Source organism: Gracilinanus agilis, chromosome 5, assembly GCF_016433145.1.
Source record: "Gracilinanus agilis isolate LMUSP501 chromosome 5, AgileGrace, whole genome shotgun sequence".
Taxonomy (NCBI): Eukaryota; Metazoa; Chordata; class Mammalia; order Didelphimorphia; family Didelphidae; genus Gracilinanus; species Gracilinanus agilis.
In genome coordinates this window covers 272,789,288-272,815,467 of record NC_058134.1, presented here as the reverse complement: position 1 = coordinate 272,815,467, position 26,180 = coordinate 272,789,288, and the positions used below count along the sequence as shown (strand labels likewise).

At 36.9% G+C, this 26,180-nt stretch overlaps 1 protein-coding gene across 1 annotated transcript in view; it reads left to right on the top strand.

The window, feature by feature from the left end:
• The window catches only part of TBC1D30 (TBC1 domain family member 30), a 55,944-nt gene that overhangs the window by 13,314 nt on the left and 16,450 nt on the right, over positions 1-26,180 (top strand). The window contains exons 2-6 of the mRNA XM_044679210.1: positions 3,450-3,575; positions 8,725-8,910; positions 12,608-12,776; positions 14,750-14,918; positions 24,043-24,148. Coding sequence (XP_044535145.1) covers positions 3,450-3,575; positions 8,725-8,910; positions 12,608-12,776; positions 14,750-14,918; positions 24,043-24,148 — 756 coding nt within the window. The remainder of the gene's footprint in view (positions 1-3,449; positions 3,576-8,724; positions 8,911-12,607; positions 12,777-14,749; positions 14,919-24,042; positions 24,149-26,180) is intronic.

The following is a 26,180-nucleotide window of genomic DNA, read 5'->3' as shown; positions in this document are numbered from 1 at the left end:
TTTTTTCTTTTGCTTGGAAACTCTTGAATTTTGCAATGATGTTTCTTGGTGTTTTCCTTTCTTGATCGAATGCCGCAGGTGTTCTATGAATCCTTTCAATGTCTATATTGCCCTCTTGTTGTAGGACTTCAGGGCAATTTTGCTGAATTATTTCTGTTAGTATAGAGTCCAGGTTTTTATTAATTTCTGGTTTTTCTGGAAGACCAATTATTCTCAAATTGTCTCTTCTAGACCGGTTTTCTTGGTCTGTCACTCTCTCATTGAGATATTTCATGTTTTCTTCTATTTTTTCAGTCTTTTGGCTTTGTTTTATTTGTTCTTGTTGTCTTGAGAGATCATTAGTTTCTACTTGCTCAATTCTAGCCTTTAGGGATTGATTTTCGGCCATAATCTTCTGGTAATCGGCCATAATCTTTTGGTTTTCGGCCATAATCTTCTTGTTTTCGGCCATAATCTTCTGGTATTCCTTTTCAATCTGGTCATTTCTTGTGTTCAATTTGCTTATCAGTTCATTTGGTTTCTGAGCCTCGCTTTCCAGTTGCAAGATTCTACCTTTTAAGCTGTTATTTTCTTGCCAGATCTCTTCCATTTTCCTCAAAATCTCAGATTTGAACTCTTCCATAGGTTGTGAGGAGTTTTCCTTATTTGGGGAGGGTCTGGATGGTTGTTTGTTCTCCTCCTCTGTTTGCTCGGTTGTCTGGATTTTCTCTGTGTAGAAGCTGTCGAGTGTTAAAGACTTCTTTTTTTTGTTATTATTCTTTCTCTTCTGAATTTCCTGTAACTGGTTAGCCATCATTAGCCCAGCAGCTTCTCAGGTTTATCCTCGCTCTCAGTGTCTGTCTGAGATCTATTGGCTCCTGAGGACTGAGTTCTAGTTTTTTCCAAGGTCAAGCCCCCTGGTGGATTCCCTTGCTTGAACCTCTGCAGGAGGTTTCTTTACAAGTCTCAGGGAGCTACTTCCACAGTCGTATACCCGTCTGCACTGGTTCCCCACTTAGGCTTTAGTTCCTGGTTGTGTTTGCCTCCACCCAAGCCTCTGCTCAGCCGGCACCCACGCCTCTGTTCAGCCGGCGCTCCGCTCCCAGCGTCCGCTCCCGCGCGCGCTCAGATTTCGCGTGCGTTCTTGACTTAATGGGGTCCTAAGTCTTGCTGCTCTCAGGAACAGGTCCCGGAGCTGCTGATGACTCGATGGGTGCCCCAAACTTGCTCTATTTCTTTTTAGCTGGGTTCAGAGCTATAGGTGAGTGTGGAGGGGGTGGGGGTGGGGCGGTTGCTCAGCTCGCGCTTGAGTGAGAGCCCTTTTTAGCTTGGAAATGTCTCGATTCCACGTACCTTCCACGCTGTGCCCTGTTGTGGGGTTCCTCCGTTCGTCTGGACTTGTTTTTATGTCCCCTTGAGGAGTTTTGTGTGTTTCGGTCAGGAGAGGTTTAGAGCTGCTTCTTACTCTGCCGCCATCTTAACCCGGAACCCTTAACCAATTCTTTTGATTGATTCATGATCTTATCTATGTAGGTTTTCTTTACACTAGTATAGATGTCAATCCCATGTTAAATTTTTCTTCCTGCTTGATTCTTTTTCTTGTCCTTCTATAAATCCTCAAAAGGAATCTTTACACACCATCCTGGAAGCCTTTCCCTATGTCTTCTAGTATTCTGTGGATACCAATTTTGCCGTTAGGCTATCCATTTATTATCCTGCCCTATCATTATATGATTGGTTTATCTCCTCTTACAGTACATGTCTTTGATGATGTCATTTGTGCTACTTCTTACATGTTTCATTATTGGTAATTGGAAATGGCCAGTACATACTTACCATGTGTGGAACATTAGATTGTTATAAATTTAACTATAATACTTTATAATTTGACCATGTATAAAAGTTTACCACAAAAGGAATAATTATGAAAATTGTATATAGAAAAAATAAAAACTTCAGTTGCTCAGGTAGTTTAAGGGGAGAAAATTTTTATTGTCATCTTTCAGGTTTTGATGAAACTTTGTCTCAGGAGATGGTGGTGAATTTGGATAAAAGTATGGATTTAGAAATTGATTTCCAGCTATGATATTACTTCTAGACTGACTTTTTCCTCTGGACATTGCTTACCCATTATCATCCTCAGTTTTTTAAGCTGTAATGAAAGTCTTGCGATCACTAAGATTCATTCTAACTCTCATGTGGCATGATTTTTGATCTATGTATATATGCATGTGTGTTATGGTCCAAATATAGGAAACTTCCCACTTAGGTTAGATCTATGTCTCTGGGAAAGAATCCCCAATGGGCAGGTAGGGGGCTCAGTGGATTGAGAGATAGGTCTGGAGATGGGAGGGCCTGGATTAAAATCTAGCCTCAGAGACCCTTCCTGGTTATGTATAACCCTGGGCAAGTCACTTAACCCCAATTGCCTAGTCTTTACCATTCTTCTGCCTTGGAACCAATAACTACTATCAATTTCAAGCAGAAGGTAAAGGTTTAAAAAATAAAGAAAGAATCCTAAAGAATCCTCTTTGATTCAATGGCACTAGCTTCCTTTGTAGTTCCCTAAATAAGACTCTCCATCTCTGGAATGTAGGCTTCTCTCTACCTGCCCCCATTACCAGTCATCTTGACTTTTTTCTTTTCACTGGACTTGGATGACTCTGGGAGAGAGAGTGAGGCCAAGACTTTGTGCAATTCTGTCTCCCTTAAATCTAATTTGTGCATGAGTCAAATGATATCACCTGAAATGTCATTTTGGTCCTCTTTGAGTACAAAGGACAACCACCATCACCACCACCACCACCCATCTCCTGGGCCTCCTTATTTCCATCTGCTGACTTTCCTGGTTTCCTTTAAATGCCAATTAAAATATTCTAAAAGAAGACTTTCCCCATACCTCTTAATTCTAATGCTTTCTCTTTTTTAATGATTTTTAAATTATCTCATATATAGCTTGTTTGTACATGTTTGTTGGCTTGTCCCCCCCTCCTCCCATTAGACTGTGAGCTCTTCAAGGGCAGAAACTATCTGTATCTCTTTTTTGCATCCATAGAACTTGACACAGTGCAGGCACATAGTAAGTACTTAACAGATATTTATTGATGGAATGATTTACCTAAGTTTAGTTGAATATTTAGGGCTGGTTAAACCAAATGAAGTATTCATATACTTTTAAAAGGGTCCTGATAATAATGTAGGTTTCAAATTACAACTCACCTACCCAAGTAGAGCAAACAAATGATTCATCATTTTGTAGATTTTTAGTAGAAAGTCCTTGTGTGACATTCAGGCATTGATGATTTGGGAGCTTAATGCCTTTAAATTGCTCTAATTGGTCCTCCAAATTTAGGTAAGGCCCATGCAGATTTCCACATGTTGCTACAATTTGTATAGGAACTATTAATTTCTCTCAATAAAGAAAAAGTAGAAACTGCATAATTTTACTTGAGTGTATTACATTGTTCTAGGTTTGGTTGACCTTGGCAGACCACTACTTACATAGTATAGCCATCGATTGGGATAAAACCATGCGCTTCACTTTCAATGAAAGAAGTAACCCTGATGACGATTCCATGGGAATTCAGATAGTAAAGGTAATTGTCCTAGCATGTGGCTTATTGTCCTAATGGTTAGCAAAATGGATGTTGAAGTCTGCATAAACAGATCTTATGGGATGAATGCCTCAGGTTTTTACTCTTATTTCATGAGTAGTGTCTTCATTTCTGTGTAGTCTAAAGATTTCTCCGTTGTCTGCATCTTTTATGTAAAACACTGGCTGTGCTAATTCTTTGAAAATGCTATGGGAAGTTTTTATGGGTTATCACTAACTTGTAGTGCAAGTACTTTCTTTCTGGAGAGGGTGATGAGCTATTTAAAAATCCTTTATCCCCACAATGTGTTCACCAAAGTAGATTTTTGGTTGATTGTAAAATCCAGCATTGGAAGTTTCAAAAGGAAAGTTATTTCAATTTTAAAGTGATTTGACTTTAATTAGATTATTTCTACTTTTAAAAAGTTTGACATTTGCTGATAAGGTTAGCTAATAGAATATTAGACTTTAATGGAAATTCTAAGACAAGTGCTCAGACTGATTTGGCATATTTAGAGCCTAGGGCTAACGTAGCCAAGATCATTGGTTTGATTTTGAGTTGGACCAGTTTTCTTTAGATTTTAGTTCCATGTTTCCAGACTGTGTTCTTAATCTATGCTGGAAAAAGAAATGTTATTAATTTAAAAAAAGAATATTTTATTTTGTTCTTCAATTACATGAGAAAACCGTTTTAACCTTTTTTTGAAAAGTTTAAGCCAAATTCTTACCTTCCTTTTCTCCTTTATTCCTCTCTCCTCTGCTGGAGATGACAAGCAATCTAGTATAGATTTTATATGTATAACAATGTAAAACATTTCCCCATTATTAGTTATTTTGTGAAATAAAATTTGAACATACAATAGAAAAATGAAGAAATTAGGTAAAATATAGTATGTCTTGATCTGTATCCAGATTTCTTCAGTTCAGAAAGTTAATTAATTTGGGAGAGCTGGGAAGCACTATAAGGGACTAGCTGGGAGAGTGTGGATGAGTAGATCATTACTAATCTACAGCTACATATTGAATAATGAAAAAAGATTCAAGTTTTTTTTGGGGGGGGTACCTAGGTGGTACATTGGACCTGGAGTCAGGAAGACCTGAGTTCAAATTTGGCCTCAGACACTTACTAGCTGGGGGAAGCTGGGCAAATTATTTAACCTTGTTTGCCTCAGTTTCCTCATTGGTAAAATGAGCTGGAGAAGGTTTTTTTTTTCTTCTGAACAATGGCTAGAAAGAGAGGATGACAAGCTGAAAGCAGGGTTGGTAGTCTTTGATATAACCACTCTAGTATCTTTGCCAAGAAAACCCCAAAAAGGGGTCATGAAGAACCCATCTGAAAAAAGTGAACAACATAAAATATTTTCTTGTGATGGTGACCTGGTCCAAAAGCATCATCTTCACATATGAAGGGCATAATTCTGAAACTACAAGAATTGGATCATCATTGATTTCATGTTTATGTTGGAATTAATACTGTTGTTTTGTTGGAGTCTTTTGGCCTTAAAAGTTGAATAGATGTTTGTTATTGGAATAAAATAAAGATAAAACTAAAAAAAAAGTTGAATAGAGTTTTGAAATACACACACATACATACATATATGTATATGTGTATGCTTTCTCGTAAGTAGGCAATACTAGTTGAAATGTCTACCACTCTGACTTATATTTATTGACACACTTGTGTCTAGAGGAATATTTGTTCTCAGACAGAATCCTAAATTAATCATTGATGGCATTTACATTGAACTGTGTGATTAAAAAAGAACCGTATACATTATGCATGATTCAGCTGTGCTTTGATGCTAGAAAACATGCAGGACAGAGATAAGCGGCTTTCTTTTTGCTTGACTCAAGTTAAAGTATTACTCATTTTACAAAAGAATTTTGTTGCTAGAACATATGCACAAAACTGTTTCAGTTTCTGAATAATTTCATGCAAACACAGACTCTACATAGTAATAATCACAGATATCACCTTTATTAAAAATTAAAACAAATGTTTCTTTTATCTAAGGTCAAGTGATAGTGAACAAAATGCCTTTTTCTCTCCAAGAGGGCACCTAACACAATGACTCTATTTTCCACCCTATTGTAATGGTCTTTTTTTATATATAACTAGAATAAATATTCTATTCTATTATAGATATATTATAATATTATATAATATATGTTATATCTATATTACCTATATAATTATAATATAATATGGATATAATGTAGACATATTATAATAAATAAATATTAATAGAATAGATAACTGTTTATTTAGAGACCTGGTGACTAACTTTAGTATACATTTAGTAGAATGGAAAAAAAATGGCAATTTCTCTCTCAAAAATTTGTCTAAAAACTAGTGGTAAAAGTATACGGATCGATATTTATCTGCTTTCAGCCTGGCCATTGTCCTTTTGTAGCCATCACTGAGGAAGCAGCAGTCCCTGTAGAGCAGGGCTCAACATTCTGGCCATTACCACCATTATCACCTGCCAGTCAACTGCCAGTGATGGGCAAGTGAGCCCAAGAGCCGTAGTAATAGCAATACTCATTAGAGCTTTGGTCCTATTTCCAGCCCAATCCACAGAGCCATTATTTATTATTTATTATTTTTTGACCATACAGTTAAGCTCCTTTTATTTTTTTTAATTTTTATTTTGAATATTTCCCCATAGTTACGTTTCATGTTCTTTCTCTCTCCCCCAAATCTCCCTAACCCCCCTTAGCCGACGCACAATTCCACTGGGTTTTGCATGCATCATTAATTAAGACCTAATTCCATATTAGTTATAGTTGGACTAGAGTTATTGGTTAAGAGCCATCATTTAAGGGAGCAACTCTTGTGGATATTAACCTAGCACTTGCTTCTGGATTCTGCTGCTCCCACCAAGCAACCGAAGGACCAGTCAACCAGCTAACCAACCAACAATGGTTCATGAAGCACCTATTATGTGCTTCATGTAACAGAAAGAAAAATTCTTGCCCCCCAAACTCCTTGGCCCTGACTTATGCTTAAACATTAGAAAAAGGTCTAGTTTTATGTACATTAGTCTCTTATTTGCTGCTGGACCCTCAGGGCCATTGGATTTTCTCATTTGACTTGCAGCCTAGCCCTTTAGATACATTTATCCCTTCCATGTTGTGACTTTTCTCATTGAGGTTTCATTGCATCATGGGTAGACATAAGAAATTAAATGGGAATTTGGGGGGAGTTTTGAGGACAGATGACATGCAAAGGCCAACAGATGACACAGAAAAAATTTAGAAACTCAGAAATGCATATCTAACCCCAAATTTCACAATAGGTACTATAAACACCCATAAAAGAAAAAGAAAAAAAATTAGACTTCTTGTCTGGTACAAAGGGAGCACCAAAATTTTTTGTTCAGATTTTCCAGCCTGGGGGCACTGTGCCCCTGACCCCTATGATATGGAAGGGATAACTCTGTATTGATGTTTTTTCTTGTTTGAGTATGAGCTCCTTGACAAGAAAGGATTATTTTGGTTTCCCATTTGTATTGAACAAAGTGCTTTGTGCCTAACAAATGCTTTCTCATTGTGCATTCATTTATTCTGCCAATAGTTGTGATAGGATTACACTGATTACTAATGCTCAAGGATAGGGGACAGAAGCCTGATGTTCCTTTGAGTTGGGACAAAGCACAGGAGAGGGAAGCCAACATTGGTAATTTGGGCCTGAAACCATAGGAATCTCATCCTTTGCTTGCTTGAGCAGCAGTCAGGGACAGTGTTACCCCTATGGATCTCTGTGCAAGAACAGAGGAGGAGGTAGTACAAGCCTCTGAGTCACAGCAGGAGTCAGGGACAGCTCTGTGACTTTCATCTTATTCTTACTTTTGCTGAGCTAAGATGAGGGTCTGAAGCAGAATTTATTATGCTTTAGGCGAATTATAAAAATAAAACATTGAGGAAATAATCATGATCTCAGACAAACCAATAGCAAAAATAAATCTTGTTAAAAGATAAGAAGAGAAAATACATGATGTTTAAAGGCATCACAAATAATTAAATAGTATCAATATTTAAAAAACATAGACCAAAATGCATGTCATTTGTATATTTAAAAGAAAACTTAGTTGAAAGGGAGAAATAAACAGTAAAATTATTACAGATGTCAATGTGCTCCATTCAGAATAAAACAAATCCAACAATACTAACAATAACAACAACAAAATGAGAAACAAAGTGAATAAAATTTTAGAAAAGTTGTTTTTTGTGACACATACATCTCTGATAATAAATGGGTATAGAAAGAAGCAAGTGTATCTGACAGTTATCTGTAGCACTTTTATAAAAATTGTCTTTGTGCTAGGGTATGAAATTCCCATAAACAAATGTAAAAAAGCAGAAATGTTAAATACTTCCTTTACTGACACTCCAAAAAACAAAAATTATAATCAATGAGTGGCATTTGAAGAGAAGATTCAAGTTTAAATGGAAACTAAATGATTTAATATTAAAGATGGGTGTAAGTCAAGGAATAAATAATAGAAACAATGGATAATTCCATCAAAGAAAATGAAGGAAATAGCAACAGGGAAAAGAATAATGGAAGGATAATGGTAGTGATAGCCACTCATCCCCAAATAAAAACCAAACAAGCCATAAACTTAGAAGTAAAAATCATAAGTGAATTATTTAAAAAATAAACAGAAGAGAGGAGAAAGGAGGCTCAGAAGGGATATAGATAAATAAGGTAGTGTAGTCACTACTATATTAAATTTCTTATATACTTAAATAAAACCAAACTGTACCTAAGTAAGATTAGTCAAGTTCAAAATTAAAAAAAAGAAAAAAATATCAGAAATTACAATGTGTGAAAGTTTGTGTAAAAATACAGACTTCAAAATAAATTAGATTACATATACCTGAATGAAATCAGACTGTAGGGAAATAAAAATGGAAAAGAACTCATAATAATGTCAAATTGTTTTCTTTTAAGTTCCTTAGGTTTTTAGAATCCTTTCTCTCTCTCTCTCATTGCTGAAATTGTGCGAAGTATGTAAGTAGCTGGTCACAGTTTGGTAGTTTGGTAAATACTTTGGCAGACTAATAGCTTTTGGAGAAATTTTCCATAATACGATGCTAAATTGTCTATCCTGTTTTCTCCCTTTCAATCTCTCTCTCCCCACTTTTAGGATCTTCACCGAACAGGCTGCAGCTCTTACTGTGGCCAGGAAGCAGAGCAAGACAGAGTGGTGCTAAAGAGAGTTCTGCTGGCTTATGCTCGATGGAACAAGTCTGTTGGGTATTGCCAAGGCTTTAATATCCTAGCTGCACTTATCTTAGAAGTGATGGAAGGCAATGAAGGAGATGCTCTAAAAGTGAGTCTATCCAATTGCCTGTGGGAATATAAAAGCATATAAAATATGTATTATATATATACAATATAATATATATTTATATATTTACATATATAACTATTTTATTTATAAATATATATTTATTATTATATATATTATAAAAATAAATATATATAAATACATATAAAATAAAATATAAAAGAATATAAAACCTTGAGATATAAAAGCAATCAGTGACAAAATCTGGCTGGATTTTCTGCAACTTTTAATGTGATTTTTTTCCCCCTTTATTTTCTTTTTTGGATGGGGTGGTAGGGTTGAGTTTGTCTGGAAAAAAGGCTTGGAAGTGAATCTTGTGGTGTCTGTATAGAGAAAAAAAATCTTGTGACTTTTTTTTTTAGTTACTGAAAACCAAATGTTTTATCTGTTTGTTTTATTTGTTCTCAAAGAATGCTGAGAATATTTTGAACAGTTTTTTTTTTTTTGGTCACAGCAAATAGAAGTTCTAGCAATTTGGGTGGATTGAAGTTACTAACTCATTAGCAGTACATTTTGTTCATGAAAAGCGAACTACTAAAGTCTTATTTGTTTACTTGTTCATTTATTCATTCAATCATTGATTTATCTCTATTGATGTTTTTATGAGCTTGCAAATAAATAGTCAAATCTTTTAAGATGCTTCTGGTTCTGATGTTTGCTTTTTTATGATATGAAGGATGGCTGGACTTAGTACTCAGAAAGTATAGTACTGGGGAATAATGGTCTGCTAGACCAAACATTGGCTAATGCTATTTATAAAAAGGGAAGGGTTAGTCTAGATGACCTCTAACGTCCCTTCCAGCTGCAGAGATGAGCAAGAAACATTTTGAGAAACTGAGCATATTTTTATTTTACTTTTCTCTCAAAGGAAATAAGTGACATACACTGAAAAAACGTCTTATGTCCTTAGGGCTTTTTGGACCTTGTGACTAGAGATTTAATATGCAGTTTGGAAATGATTGTTGCAGTAACACTCCTAATGCAAAAAAAAAAGTGCACTCCCATAGGTTTTTGGCACATGCTAATTTGCCTTTAAAAATGTATATTCTCTTCGTAAAGCAGTTGCCAGGAAAGGATAGATTTATCAGATGAGTGTCAACTTATTTTTATTTTTAGCAGCTGGTGCAAGATTTCAGCTTTGTGTTACTGTTTATTTTTGACCTAACTGCTAAGAACAATTTGGGTCAGTTTCCCTTATAAAAATGCTAAAGAACATTGATATCTTCATTCATATATTAAGCCTTTCAGGTTTAGTATGAGAGTAAGTCAACCAAATACTGTACTTCTGAAGTCACCCTCATATTGAATCTCGAGATGTCTTTAAGTAAGAAATTCTATTTTATTATAAGAATTAGAAGAATCAGGTTGGGAAACAGAATGATGTCTTGTTTTACATGTATGCATATATGTATGCACATAGACCATGTTTAGACTAGACCTGTGATTTCATTGGAATAAGAAATTCTTGATAAGGAGGCTCTGCTAGTGCAATCCAGCATCTCCTCTGTGACTTAAGGAGTGCAGACTCCCCAAGTGCTCTTTGACTGAAGTGTCTTGCCCAAGATAACACAACTAGTGTGTGGTAGAGGGAGGCAGATCTTGAACCTAGGTTTTCCTGCCAATGAAATATAAATCTAAAACAATAAAACAGAAAGACTAAGTGAGAGGCAGTTTGATGTAATAAATATATTTGCACTTGAAATCAGAAAGACCTGGGTTCAAATCCCACCTCAAACACTTAGGAGTTGCATGATCCTAGACCTTTAACCTCTCTAAATCTGTTTCTGTAAAGTGAGAGGATTGGACTAGATTACCTCCAAGGTCCATTCAGCTCTAATTAGATGATTCTGTAACTTCTAAAGTCTTTGTAGACTTCAGAGATCCTCCTAGTCAAGGTTCTGCAATTCCCAATGACTTTCCTGGAGTCCCATCAATTAAAACTTGTCCTCTTGTCCTGGCATTGTCATGCCCTTCCTCCCACCCTAGAGCCCAGGTGGATCCCTTTTAAGCTGGCTTTTCCCCATATTATACCAAGCTTCAGTTTAGCTACCTAAGACTCATTGCTACCATGTTTCCTCCTCTGAAATTTACTCTTCCTTAGTTTCTTGTCACCAGAGACAAGTGCCTTTTTACCTTTCAAGGTGACAGTAACTTTCTAGAATGGCTTACTCTATTCTAATGGGAAAATACCAAAGAAGAGATCCTTCCAAAGTCTTATTTTCCTTTCCCTAATGATATATGTTCATTTTAGCATGTTTTCTATGTACTATGCCACCCCTCCTTCCCACTTGTCAGATTAAAAGCAGTCACTGAGTGGTGAGAATTGTTTCTTGGCAAGTCAGTGTTTCTGTTTATTTTTAGTTATCATTTGTTTTAAGGGAATACAGAATTGTTTGATACTATATATTATAGTAGACATGTGCCTAACTTGAAGTGAGAGTTGGTTCAAATTGGCTTTAGATACGTATAAGGTATATGACTCTGGGTATAACAGTTTCTCTGACCCTCAGTTTCCTTCTCTGAACAATTTTGATAACAATGCTTCTTTCAAAGGTCATGAGGATCAAATGAGACAATAAATGGAAAACATTTTGCAAACCCTTTTTTGTTGTTGCAAAACTATATATTTATATTTGATGAATCACAACATAGACAAGCATCTCATTTCCCCAAATGTAGGACCAGCCTTTGTGATGGTTTTTTTCCTAACTCTGAGAACAAGTCTTTTAAGGAGCTGAACTTTTGCTTCCTCATGAATATTTGGAAGCAGAAGAGATGATAAGTGACAGAAAAGGCAAAATTATATGGTGCTGAGAGCTTCTAGTGGGATTTAATTGAAATTGCTTATGTCCTAGAAGATGTGATAGATAAAGCATTCCAAAAGAATTTAAGCTAAAATCACTTATGTGAGGAGTCTGGATCTTGTCTTGATGGAAATCCATATTCAAAAAAATGAAATTTGGAAAGGCTGTTTGCTTTGATTAAACCATGTAAACCTTTTAAAACCCTTACTTTCTGTCTTAGAATTGAGGCTAAGTATTGGTTCAAAGGCAGAAGAGCAGTAAGGGCTAGGCAATGGGGGTTAAGTGACTTGCTCAGGGTCATTCATCTAGAAAGTGTCTGAGGTCAAAATTGAACCTAGGACCTTTCTGTCTTCAGGCATGCCTCTCTATCCACTGAGCCACCTATCCACCCCCAAACTGGTCATTAACAAAGATGAAGACTTGTTTTAAACTACAGTGGAGGGGAGATATCTATGCCCAGTGGCACTGAAACCCAGAGTTTCTAATAGTGGGTGAATATACTACCTGTTTTGCTGGGTGGCATAATAAAAACTGAGCTTTCTGTAATGGCTGTTGAGATAGGAACTTGTGGTCCTTTTCTGGGGTCAAAGTAGAGCAGAGGGTTTATAAATTGCAGCTAATTTTCATGAGCATTCAGATCCAGCAGCCCATATAAAGAGCTGAGAGAGCAACACACTTGTTTGATTTTAATTATCAGGATAATTGTGTTTGTCTCTTGTTATTGTATATATAAATCATCCACTGAAATGTGGAACATTTGGAGAGGGATACAGGATTTTGGCTCTCAGTACCTTTGCCAACTGGAATATTTTTATTTCCTCTGAGCAGGAATTGAAGATGTTAGGTAATTAGGTTCTTCTCTATTTGTTCTTCAGATCATGATTTACCTCATTGATAAGGTACTTCCAGAAAGCTACTTTGTTAATAATCTCTGGGCATTATCTGTGGACATGGCAGTCTTCAGAGATCTCTTGAGAATGAAACTTCCTGAATTATCTCAGCATCTGGATACTCTTCAGAGAGCTTCAAACAGGGAAGGAGGAGGTAAAGACCAAGACCATGATGTTGTGTTGAATGTCTTGTCTCTCTGATTAAATTGGCCAGGTTCACGAGAACAATTGTCCTTAAATGGACCTTTTTGAGAGAGGAGAAACAAGTTTCACCCCAAATTCAAATTATCTTGGTATTTCTTATTCCATCTTTGTTGTATTCTCCAGTAGGGTATAAACTCCTTAAGGTTAGTTACAATTTAAAAAAAAGTCCTTACCTTCTGTCTATGTATTGGTTCTAAGGCAGAAAAGCATTAAGGGCTAGGCAATGGGGATTAAGTGACTTGCCCAGGGTCACGTAGCTTGGAAATGTCTTAGGTCAGATTTGAACCAAGGATCTCCCATCTCTGGGTATGCCTCTCAGTCCACTGAACCACTTAGCTGCTCCTGATAGGCACTATTTTTATTTTTTGCCTGTGTGTATTAATGCCCAGTACATAGCACATAGTAGGCACTTCACAAGAATGATGTTGAATAAATTTTAACTAGCAGTCTCACAAATGGAGATGAGATGGTGTAGATGCCTCAACATAACTTCTTCAGTGGTAGAAAAAAAAACCCAAACCAAACCAAACCTGAGAACTAATGATGTAATGCATTGGCTTCATCATTTCATCCATTAAATTCATCTTTCATTAATTGCATAACTTGGCCAGATTGAAAGCCAACTTGGAGCATTTCTTATTCATTTCCATTCATTATGAATTCTTGTTTTGCATGTGCTTTTAAAGGCTGCAGAGGTGACAAGGAATCTAGTTTTTGACCAAGTTACAGTAAAAATACCTTGGTATTGAAATGCCTCTTCCTCTTGCCTCTAGGAATTCCCTCATGCTATATTTATTTTCTCTTAACTATGATAGCTTGTGGGACCAACCATGGTCTGAGAGAGTTCTGCTAATTCCCCCTTTAATCAGACACTAGACAGATAGTGGAGAAAGCCCTTCAAGCAAAGATAGACTATTCTAATTTGAAAACCACTACTATGTAGCCTTCCCCAATAATCCATGGTACGAGTGCCAACAGGAGAATGAGCTACCTTCTAGGGGAGTTGTCAGCTAGCATGCACATCCCATCCTCCACTTACAAGTCCATCAATACACAGACCCTCCTCTATGCTTTAGGATACCAGAAAGAAAAGGATTGAAATTTTTTAAAACAGTGGTTAACCATTGCTCTTTTAAAAATATTCCTGAATATGAGATGTCTAGCTTTCATTTTAAAATCTGGAGGAAAATTTAAGAATTAAAAATAATTCCAAGATATATATATATATATGTGTATATATATATTCTATTTTCTATTAGATATATTCTACTATCTTATATTAGAATTCTAAGGTATATGTATTCTAAGGTATATTTATATATATTCATTAAAAATTTTGGTGACTCATCTAGAGAAAGAAATGTTGAAGTAGAAATGCGGAAGAAAACATGATTTATCATTTATCTATGTGGGTATATGATTTGGGGTTTTGGTTTTTTAAAAAATTACTCTATTACAAAAATGAATAATAGAGAAATAGGCTTTGAGTGATAATACTTGTATAACCCAGTGGAATTGCTTGTCTACTCTGGGAGGGGAAAGGGAAGAGGGAAGGGAGACAACATGAATTATGTAACCATTGGAAAAAATAAGCAATTAAAATAAAAAAGAAAAGAAAATCTTGGTGGCTATTTAATATCATCTAAAATTTCTCTTTGAGATCAGTTGACTCAATTTTCCATTTTGGTTCGGAGGGGACCTGGTATAAGAAACTTGGTTTTATAGGCTACAATTGAGGAAGATTTCATGCATAAGATAGGAGTTTGAATGACAACCCTTCCAACATTAAGATTCTGCGATTTGATTGAATTTTAGAAATTTGGAAGAAGCAAGAAAAGTTGACAACTTTGGAAAGAGATGGATTTGGATGTTCTTTAAGCCATCAAATCAGAAGAGAAACTCGATGTATTTTTTTTCTTCCAGGTGGATATGAACCTCCACTTACAAATGTCTTCACCATGCAGTGGTTCCTGACTCTCTTTGCCACATGCCTTCCTAATCACACAGTTTTAAAGATCTGGGATTCTGTCTTCTTTGAAGGTTCTGAAATCATACTGAGAGTATCCCTGGCAATCTGGGCAAAATTAGGAGAGTAAGTGATTTTTGTTTTGCTTTGTAATAGAGATTAAGACATTTAAGTCATGCTTATCCTAAAATATATAAATAATAAGTATAGACATGTGAAACATTGAAGGACTGAACTTTATTCAGCAACCTTAGCCTTCAGAGATTTCAGATACAGTCAATTCTTGATTAAATTTTTTGAGTTAGCAAAAATAGTTTTATTTTGCCATAGTGGGAGAATATTTAAGGAGGTTAAGAAATGAGGACACTTTGAGTTGGTTCAGCTGAGTCAAAGTCTATAAGTCTGAATGGCCATCTACTACCTAATCACTACAGAGTAGGTCTAAAGCTCCTCAGGTCTGTTTTATACTAAGGAAATGGTGAAGTGATGTCAATTTTTGATTTTTCACTTGCCAGGATTCTGATTCTGCAGACTCTACATTAAATAGTGGTCAGGGGAAGTAGAAGAGGGAGAACTTTTGAATAAAGTGTCATATTAGATTATATGCAAACATACTGCTCCTTTGGCAAAGTTTAGATAAGACACAATCCCTGCTTTCTTTTCTAAAATGAAGGGTTTGGATTAGGGGATCTCTAAGGATCCTTCTAACTCTGCTATTTTATTTTATCCTTGTTGTCCATTCCCATAGAATCAAGGATTGACAGAATACTGAAATTCAATACTACTATTAATCTGTACTGAGGAGGTAATAGACTACTGTAGTGATTAGCAATTTCTTATGGTGCTGTAATATTCCATTACATCCATGTACAAAAATTTATGTAGTTATCTACTTTGTTTCCAATTCTTTCCTATCACAACAAGGAATATTTTGGTGCATGTGAGCCTTTTCTGTCTATGATCTCCTTGGAATATGATTCCAGCAGTGGAATCTCTAGGTCAAAGCATATAAACATTTTAGACATTTAAACATTTTAATAACAACCAGCATTTGTTATCATTTAAAGGTTTTCAAAATACTTTACAAACACTATTTCATCTGATCTCAACAATAATCATCTGAAATATGTGCTATCTATTATTATCTCTATTTTACAGATGAATAAAACTACTTTCTGGGGAAAATTAATTTATAGCTTGCTAACAAGTATCTTAGGTGGAATTTGAACTCATATCTTCCTGACTCCAAGTCTAGTATTCTCTCCTTTTGGTTACCTAGCTGTCTAAAACATATTTCCAAATTATTTCCCCAGTTAGACTAATTAGTTAGACTAATTAACAGTGTATTAATGTGTCTATTTTTCTGCAGCCCCTCTAGTATTGACTAGTGTCTATCTTTAGAATCCTTGCTGTTTTGCTGGATGTGAGTTAAAATCCCAGAGTTCTTTTGATTTGCCTTTTTCTGATTTATTAGTAATTTGAAACAGTCCTTCATATGTTTTTGTTATCCTCATATCCTTCAAGGTTCTTGATCTTATATATTTATATATGTATATCTATATGTCTATATCTATATCTAGCTTATATGTATCCATTCCTTATGTATCTTGGTTGTATAATCGGGAAAAACCAGGGAAGGTGCCTTAAATATAGGCTCTGTGGGTGGATAGGAGACAGGAAGGGACAATGGGAAAGACTTTACAAGCCAGGGAACCAGGTTTAACTACAAGGGAAAGACCATTGACTGAAATGACAGTTAAGCCTGACCAACTGTCACTCAGCCCCCCCCCCCCAGCCTGGAATAAATACAGATTAATACATACACACAGTGAGGACCTAAAACTACTAAAACACACAGGGAATCAGTTTAATTATAATATGAGGGGATTGGAAAGGGGGTTAGTTAAACTATGGCTAACAACCCAGGACTGGAGTCAAAAAGGGTAAGATCCCTAGCCAACCTGGCTTCTGCCAGGCTTTGACAGCTTGGTTAAGGACCTGGGGAAGAGGGCTTGAACTTGGGATCTCACAGTTCTTCCAGGGATGTTACAGGATGCCAGGAACCAACTCCTCCAGAACTGATGTAGCCAGGTAGGGATTGAAGTCTGCAAGCTGTCCACCAGTTCACAGGCCACTTCCCTACTCAGTGTTGCCTTGCAGGGTTGTTGTCCTCTGCTTTCAATCTTCACCACTCTCCAGGATCCCAGGGAATCAGGGTGCAACTCCACTAGCTCTGAGGTCTCCCAGGGTCAGTTACAGCTTGTCCCAACCACCATGGAGTCCTCCTCAGAGAGAGAGCAAGCCATTTCTTGCTTCCCCATTCCATGTGGAATTCTCCAGCCCTTCCTGCTAAGTCTCCTACATAACAACTAAATAATAACCTTCCTCACAACAGTTGTCAGATATTTATTAGAGATATTTGATACAAAGATTTTTCTCCCCAATACATAGCTTTTCTCCTTATGTTAATTTACATCAGTTTTGTTTTCTAAAAAGCTTTTCAATTTCATGTAACTAAAATGATTTATTTTATCCTTTATGATCACTCCTATTCCTTGTTTGGCTAAGAAATTGCTCTGTAAGGGACATCTGGGTGGCTCAGTGGATAGAGTGCCAGGTCCAGAAATAGGAGGTGCTGTGTTCAAATGTTTCTTCAAACACTTCCTAGCTGTGTGATCCTGGGCAAGTCACTTAATCCTAGTTGTCTAGCCCTTACTGCTCATCTGCCTTGGAACCTATACTCAGTATTGATTATTTTTATTTTTATTTTTTTTTAACCCTTGTACTTCGGTGTATTGTCTCATAGGTGGAAGATTGGTAAGGGTGGGCAATGGTGGTCAAGTGACTTGCCCAAGGTCACACAGCTGGGAAGTATCTGAGGCCAGATTTGAACCTAGGACCTCCTGTCTCTAGGCCTGACTCTCGCTCCACTGAGCTACCCAGCTGCCCTCAGTATTGATTATAAGTCAGAAGGAAAAGTTTTTTTTTTAAAAAAGAACTTTCTCTATAGGCATATTTATGAAAGTGACCTGATCTGATTGTCATCTTATTTTATGAGCTTACTAATTCTTTTAATAATCATAGAGAATGGTTCTAGACTTTCTAATGTATTACCTACTTTATTGGATGTCGAGTAATATTGTGGAAAATTTGTTTGACTTCTTCCACTTGCAGATTTATATTCATTTGTCCATACTGTTGGATGTTAGACTGATGTGTTGGTTGGTTGATTTTGCTACTTTGGCTGAGATAAGCCTTTTACCTTACTACACTCAGCACGCTTTTTGTGGGGAAAGGTACAAGGAAAATATCAGCTACTATTTACCTGGTGCAAACAACATTGTACCGGAAATCAATAGACCTGTCATCTGATCCTTCCCCCTTCTCTCTCTCCATAGCTGTTGACCTGGCAGAAGTTACTTGCCTCTTTCTTTCATCTATTAAAAAAATAGTACATTATGTGCCTGAAGGCAGGAGGTTTCTCCTTTATAATTGAACTTACTGTTTTAAACTTAAAAAAAAAAACCCACCAAATCCAGATATTCTCATTGCTTTTGTTTCAAGGTCTATCATTTTTTTCAGCTGAAGATATTGGCTTCCTTATATGGGATTGAGCTGTGGTATTGATTTACTTTTTCATTTTCTTCTGATATGTACCTTTTCTCCAATGATGCCTCTCCAGCTAAGTGATCCCAAAAGAGGCTGAGTGAATACAAGCCAAAGCCCCAGAGGTGTTTTAATTTGGAATAAAATAGTCCTACTCTTAATCTCTAGTCCCATCTGTTTTTCCATACTTATTTGGATCACAGAAGAGATAATGCATCATTATGGATAGAAGGCCAGCCTTGGAGTCAGAAAGACTTGATTTCAAGTCTGGTCTTTGATACATCCTATGTATGGGACTTTCTGAGTATAATTTACAGAATTAAAATTAAAGCCCATAACAATCTGACTGACCCCTTCCCACCTTCCTTCCTTCCTTCCTTCCTTCCACATACTCTGTGATCCAGTGACACTGGCCTCTTTTCTCCAATTCTGGTCCCTTTAGCACCATTTCTACTTCATCTATAATGCCATCTAATACTATGATGTTAGGGTCCAACTGTGGTAATTATATTGTTCTTGATGTTCTCCATAAAATTTTGTTATTTTGGTTTTCCAAATACTTTATTTTTATTCAGTTTGTATTCCTCCTTCCATTTTCATCCTTAAATACTCTTGATTTTTTTGTTTATCTGGATATTTTGCCAAGTTTTCTTTATGGTTTGGCTTTCTACACCATTGCTTCTCATTTCTTTATGAGATAATACCTCCTGTAATTGTTCATCATCCTTCTTGTCAAATTTCACAAATGAGTTTCTTAATGTGGTATTCTTTGGCAGACATCTTTCTCTGTTTGGCTCATAATTTTTTATGTTTGCTGACTAAGTTGCTTTATTTTTTTTTAATTTTAAACCCTTAACTTCTGTGTATTGACGTATAGGTGGAAGATTGGTAAGGGTAGGCAATGGGGGTCAAGTGACTTGCCCAGGGTCACACAGCTGGGAAGTGTCTGAGGCTGGATTTGACCCTAGGACCTCCTGTCTCTAGGCCTGGCTCTCAATCCACTGAGCTACCCAGCTGCCCCATGACTAAGTTGCTTTTGAGGCTCTTTTAGTTTTCTTCTTGTAGCAGTTCAATTCAATTGGTTAAACTTTTGGATAAAATAATTAGTGTCAGTATATTTTGTTTAGTTCCTGTTTTTGATTTTTTATTAATTTCCAATTGTCCAAATAAATATAACTACAAAATGGTATGTAATAAGTACATTAAAAAGTATAAATCAAAGAACTTTGTGAAATCTTTGAGGGGAAAAGGCCATTACTACTTAGTGAAGGAAGGAGACTAAGGGAAGATTTCATGGAAAATGTAGCTGTTGATTTGGACTTTCAAAGGCAAAAAGAAATTCTGTACATGAAGAGATAGAAAGAGAAAAATGGAGGCATAGGAAATAATGTGAGCAAAGGCAAGAAGCTAGCAAAATACTTGCTTGGGAGGCACAGAATAGTCTGGTTTAGTTGGTAGGTAGGATTTATGGGAAGGAATAGATAATAGACAGGAGAATAATAGAAGATAAAATTGGAAAAGCAGGGGAGTACCTTTTGTAGGGTGCTGGATATCAGGTAGAGGAATTTGAAGCAATGGAGAAATTTTTGATCAGGTATGATTTTATCTGGGCATAAAGAACTGAGTTTGGAAGCAGTATGAAGGCTAGATTAGAGAGAGAAGAGAATTGAGGTAGGAAGACCTTCTACAAGGCTGGTATAATAACAAAGGATGGTAGCAGTGGGAATAGAGATGAAGGGATGGATTTGAGAAACATTATAAGAGTAGAATGAGTAGTTTGGAGGTAATTGAAGTGAAAGAGAAGAAAGAGGTAACATCAAAGTTTCAAACATGGAAGACAAATTGAATAGTAATATCCCTGACATAAATGAGTCAAAAAAAGTCAAAAGGAGAAGAGTGACTATTTTGGACTTGATGAATTTGAGGTACTATTTGATGAGGAGGTAAAAGTGTCCTAGTGACAGTTGAACATGTGAGTCTGAGTCTGGGGCTCAGAAGAGAAATCAAGATTGTATATAGAGATTTAAGTCTTTGGCATAGAGGTTGAAGCTCTGTGAGGAAATGAGATTTCTAAGGAAGAAAATGTAGGGAAAAGTGAAAAAAATCTAGGACAGAACCAAGGAAAATACTGAAATAAGATAAGAAACTATCAAAGGAGGTAGGAGAAGGGGTTAGAGAGCAAGAAAATATGAGGCTAAAGAAAGAGAGTATATCATGCAGGAGAGGATAGTAGACAGTGTGAAAGGTTGCAGAGAGAGTTGATAAGGAGGGAGAGGCCTGGGAAGTGATAGTTGACATTTAGAGACATTATTGGTGACCTTTGAGAGAACAGTTTCAGTAGAATGGGGAGGGACATATATATTAAATAATAAAAGTTAAGGAGATTGTAAGTGATGAGGAAGTAGAAACATTGCTTATGGACAACTTTTTTTTTTCTCCCAAGAAATTTTCCAGTGAAGGGGAAGAAAGTTGGAACAATAGTTAGATGGGTTGGAAAGGCCAAGCCTTTTTCAGTATTGGAAATCTGAAGTGTTTTTCGGTAGATGGAAAGGAAGAAGGAGAGAGGAGAAGACTGAAAATATTTATGAAGGTGGGGCATGATTTTTGGAGCGAGTTCTTAGAGGAGGAAAGAAAAATGGTATCAAAGATATAGGGGATGGGGTTAAAGACTTTAGATTATCCTTACTGAGGAGTAGGGCCATCTCTTCCTCTCTATACCTAGAAAAAAGAAGGAAAATAAGTAATGAGGCTTAAAAATGTGGGGGAGTAGAGAAGGATAGTTGAGGGAGCACAAATGGATGGTCCCAATATTCTTTAGAGGAGTATCAGGCAAAATCATCAATTTTAAATTCAGGTAATAAGAGCGTATTTGATGATTTGAGGAGAATAGGAAAAGTTTGCAACAGTTGTTGTGAGGAATGATATAACGGGCCAATAAGAGAAGGATACAAGGAATGTACAATAGTAGTGAGGCCCTGAGATCATGTCCTAGCTAAAACTAGTTGAGTGGCTTTCTTGAGTGCCATTTGGCAAACTAGGGACAGAATTAGAGAACTCGATATGGACAGCCTCTAAAGCATGGGGTCAGCAAAAGTGGAAAGTGAAGGGTTCTAGGATGGTAGCTAGTGAATTATTAAAGTGGATTTAAAATCAATAATGGCAATGGATGTAAGTGAAATCAGAACAGGAGAGATGAATTGGGATAATAGAGTGGGGACTGGAAATCTCGATGGATAGAAAAATTTCTCCATTGCTTCAAATTCCTCTGATTTAGTATGAATGAATGAGGTTATGATCAGACAGTAGCATTTTAAGATTGGGATTTTCACTGGGGATTGTTTCATGAAATGGTGAGGTCCAAGATTCATGTTTAAAGTGAAGTGGAGAAAGAAGCCATTGTAATCAAAGAATTGCAGTGGGAGATCAGGGGCAGTCATCAACATGAATGGCCAAGTCAACTAGGGAACTGTCCAGGGTTGAGGTAGTGAGTTAGTTCATAAAGTCATTGAGAAAGTTGGGAGAGTGACCTCCATGGAGGTCTATAGATGACAGCAACAAGGATGGAGAAATAGATTTCAAGGGTTTTAAGAAGAAATAAGAGGTTGCTGAGGAACAGTGGTATATAAAAGGTCTGGAAGCAGCATCAGGAAGCAGAGAATATGCTAACCCTGCTTCCTGGTCCAGCAACGAAGTCAAGCATTCATGGGCACTCATTAAGTGCCTACTATGTGCCAGGCATTCTGTTAGGTGTTTATTGGGGTGAGAAAAAGAGTGACCTTCAAAGGAGATGGCTGTGAGGAATTAAAGTAGCAAACCAGTCTAGAATGTGATGTTATTCAGATGTTAATGATGGAAGACTAAGAGAGGGGTGATGCATATTTTATGCCCATAAAGATAAGGTTTCATACAAGTACTTCATTTAAACTCAGCTCATTGTTAAAATAAATGCTATTAATATGGAAAATCTATGAAGAATATGATGCAAACTACATAGCTATATGTTATTGGTGTAGTTATGAGAATTTCTATGATGTTCAGCAGATGGATAAACTGTAGCTAGAGAGTCATATTTTTTTTTCTTTGAACCCTTATTTTCTTAGAATGGATACTCAATGTCATTAGTAATGGCTAGGCAGTTGGAGTTAAGTGACTTGCCCAGGATCACTCAGCTAGAAAGTGTTTGAGACCAGTTTTGAACCCAGGACCTTCTATTTCCTGGCTCTGTTTTTTTCCCCCACACTGTGCCACCTAGATGCCCCAGCAATATGTTTTGTCCATTCTAATTAAATTTGTATCCCTCTAGCATACAACTTGCTGGGAGCATATGATAGGCAAATCCACAAAGGCTTTCTTTTCTTTATCACACTTTTCCCCCTGCCTGTGTTAAAAAAAAGTGTATTGTTGATCACAAGTGGATTGAACAAGAGCGTAGGGATGGCTCATTGTACATCAGCACATTTGAGAAAAAATGGAGTTGCTCTTCAAAATACTTGTTCTGTTAGTGGTGGGTGAGTAGCTCCATCTTCCCCTTCCCAGACAAAGACAGAAGAGCACCAAACCTAGCACTTTAATCCAGCTGTATGAAACAGAAATATTTGGCATCCTCAGTCTGGAAGAATTCTCTTCTTTTTGGAAGAAGGAAGAGATTTTAAACTGTTCCAGAATCTAGTGCTTTATAATAAATTCTGTAAGGTGGATGGCAAAAATTTAACTTTTAATGAGGCCCTACCACGTGATAAAGAATCACCAAAATATAACCTGTTCCAAAAGGCTCAGTGCAATTTTAAGCTATGGAGGCTTAATTCATGTAAGCTATTGATGCTGAAAGCTGTAGAAAGACTTTTGAGCAACCCTGTGTGTATATCATTGAAACTGGATGTTTTCATTTTTTACTTTCTCTATGGTTTTATCTCTACGTTCTTAAAAAAACCATCTATTAACAATAGCAATTTTCAGATAATGAACAGCAATTCGTCCACAGGGGGCAGATTTTTATTTTTAGCAACCAGTTTTGGTTGGTATTTTAGATCAATATGGCAAAACAGATGGAATGCTGGATCTGAAGCCAGGAAGATATGAATTGAAATCTTGTCTGTGACATTATCTAGCTCACCAAGATTCAGTTTCCTCCCTCCACAAAATGGGGATAATAATTCTTCTGGTAACACCTACTTCTTTATAGGGTTGTTTTAAAGATTAAGCAAGACCAGGGACAGCTAGGTCACTCAGTAGATAGAATCAGGCCTGGAGGTGGGAGGTCCTGGGTTCAAATCAGTTTTCAGATACTTCCTAGCTGTGTGACCCTAGGCAAGTCACATCCCCAGTTGCTTAGCCCTTACTGCTCTTCTGCTTTGGAACCAATACTTAGTATCGATTCTGAGTGAGAAGGTAAGGGTTAAAAAAAAAAGATCAAGTGAGACCAGTATTGTAAATGTTTCACAAATGTTACATTGACATCAAAATGTCAGCTTTCACGGACAATGTGTCAAAGGGTAACAAGTGGATTTCCAGGCCAGGAATTTAGTCATTTATTTTATTATAGTTTGGTGACTTAATGGAGGATAATTACAATGTCATGAAGCATATATCCTGGTAATGTGCTTTTATGTGCATACATGGGAAAGAATTTTGTTTTTTAATACAGACAGATAGAATGCTGTGAAACTGCTGATGAATTCTACAGTACCATGGGAAGACTGACTCAGGAGATGCTGGAGGACAATCTAATAGAGAGCAACGAACTCATGCAGGTGAGTAAGAGGTGTGAAGGGGATTTCTTTTATTGGATGTTTTCCTTTTGTGTTTTATAGAGATTTTTTTTTATAAAAGTAGCATCCTAAATAGAACCAAATCCTTAAAGACATAATCCATGCTGATATGGATGTTTTTGTGGTTGAAACAGAACTGGTTGAAAAAAGTTTAGAAATGCAGTCCACCTGCCTTCTTTTGCCAAACTGCCATTCATTCTGTCTCCCATCTGTATGCCCCTGCCGAGGCTCTCCCCTTCTCTGGAGAACAATCCTTTATTTCCACCTTTTAGAGTTCTTAACTTTATTCAACACTTCAGCAAGGACCCTTTCTTGATCCTTCTAGATGATTGTGAGTCAGGAACAGCTAGATGGCCAGTTCAGTTGGGCTGGAGAGTGTGGGAAGGTAATTTGGGGCCAAGCAGGCACCAAACAAAAAGAGTTTCTATTTTCTCCTAGAGGCAAACAGGAAGCCCCTTGAGTTGATTTAAAAAGTTGGGGAAGGTAACATGATTAGATCTAGATTAGATTTAGGAAAATCACTTTGGCAGCTGTGTGTAGGATGGGTCACAGCAGGAGAAACTTGGAGCAGGGAGAGTGATTGCCATAGTGGAGGCGAGAGAGGATGAGAACGTACTAAAGTGGTGGCTGTGTGAGTGTAGAGAAGGAGTCAGATGTGAAGGATGTGGTGATGGACAGCTGCTTAGATATGTCGAGTGAAGGAGAGAGGAAGGAGACTAGGATAACACCGAGAACCTGGTAGGTAGAACAGAAGGATGGGCGATGCCTGTGATGGTAATAGGGAAGCCTGGAAGATGGGAAGCTGGTAGAGTAGGGTGGGAAATAATGAGTACTAATTTGGAAACGTTGAGTTTGAGATGTCTCTGGAAGATAAAAAGGTATTTTTGTGGAACCAGTTATTGCATTTGGTTCTACAAAAATACATACATATATATATACATATAAAATAGATATATTTGTACATATGTGAGTGACAATGGGATATGATAATAATAATGTATTAATAATAGTTAACATTTATATAGTATCTCCTTTGTGCCAGCCTCTTCTCTAAGCACTTTGCCACTATTATCTCATTTGATATTTACAACAACCTTGGGAGGCAGGTGCTATTATCCCTATTGTATAGATGAGGAAACTGAGGTAAACAGTTTAAGTGAATTTCCCAGGATATTTGCTCAAAAGCCAGCCTGAGAGGTAACAAGTCTTGGGTTCAAGTTATACCTTTGGTACATGTTGGCTATGTGAAACCTGGGCAAATTGCTTAACTTTCCAGAATGCCAAGCAATTCTTTAAAACAGTGTGTGTAGAACAACAGTTGCTAACCTGTATTGATAGGGGGAATTTCTTTTCTGGGAGTTCCCTATACAAATGAAATCAGAGGTCCGGTCCTAATAGAAATATAGTGTCCCTATTAAGGGAAGAAATTTTTACCCTCTACTTAGTGATGTTTGAGCCATATCATGAGTACATATGCAATTTTTTTGGTGCCACATGCTAGAGAGCAGCCAGAAGAATAGTCAAGGGAATTGATGATGTTTGGTCTGGAAGAGAGGTAGTTTTTAGGAATACAGATTGCAGCTTCAAATATTTGAAGGGCTGGAATGTGAAAATAGGCACCAGAGGGCAGAATTTTGAATAATGGAGAGACTTAATTCCTTCCTTCCTTCTTTCCTTCTTTCCTTCTTTCCTTCTTTCCTTCTTTCCTTCCTTCCTTCCTTCCTTCCTTCCTTCCTTCCTTCCTTCTTTCCTTCTTTCCTTCTTTCCTTCTTTCCTTCTTTCCTTCCTTCCTTCCTTCCTTCCTTCCTTCCTTCCTTCCTTCTTTCCTTCTTTCCTTCTTTCCTTCTTTCCTTCTTTCCTTCCTTCCTTCCTTCCTTCCTTCCTTCCTTCCTTCCTTCTTTCCTTCTTTCCTTCTTTCCTTCTTTCCTTCTTTCCTTCCTTCCTTCCTTCCTTCCTTCCTTCCTTCCTTCCTTCTTTCCTTCTTTCCTTCTTTCCTTCTTTCCTTCTTTCCTTC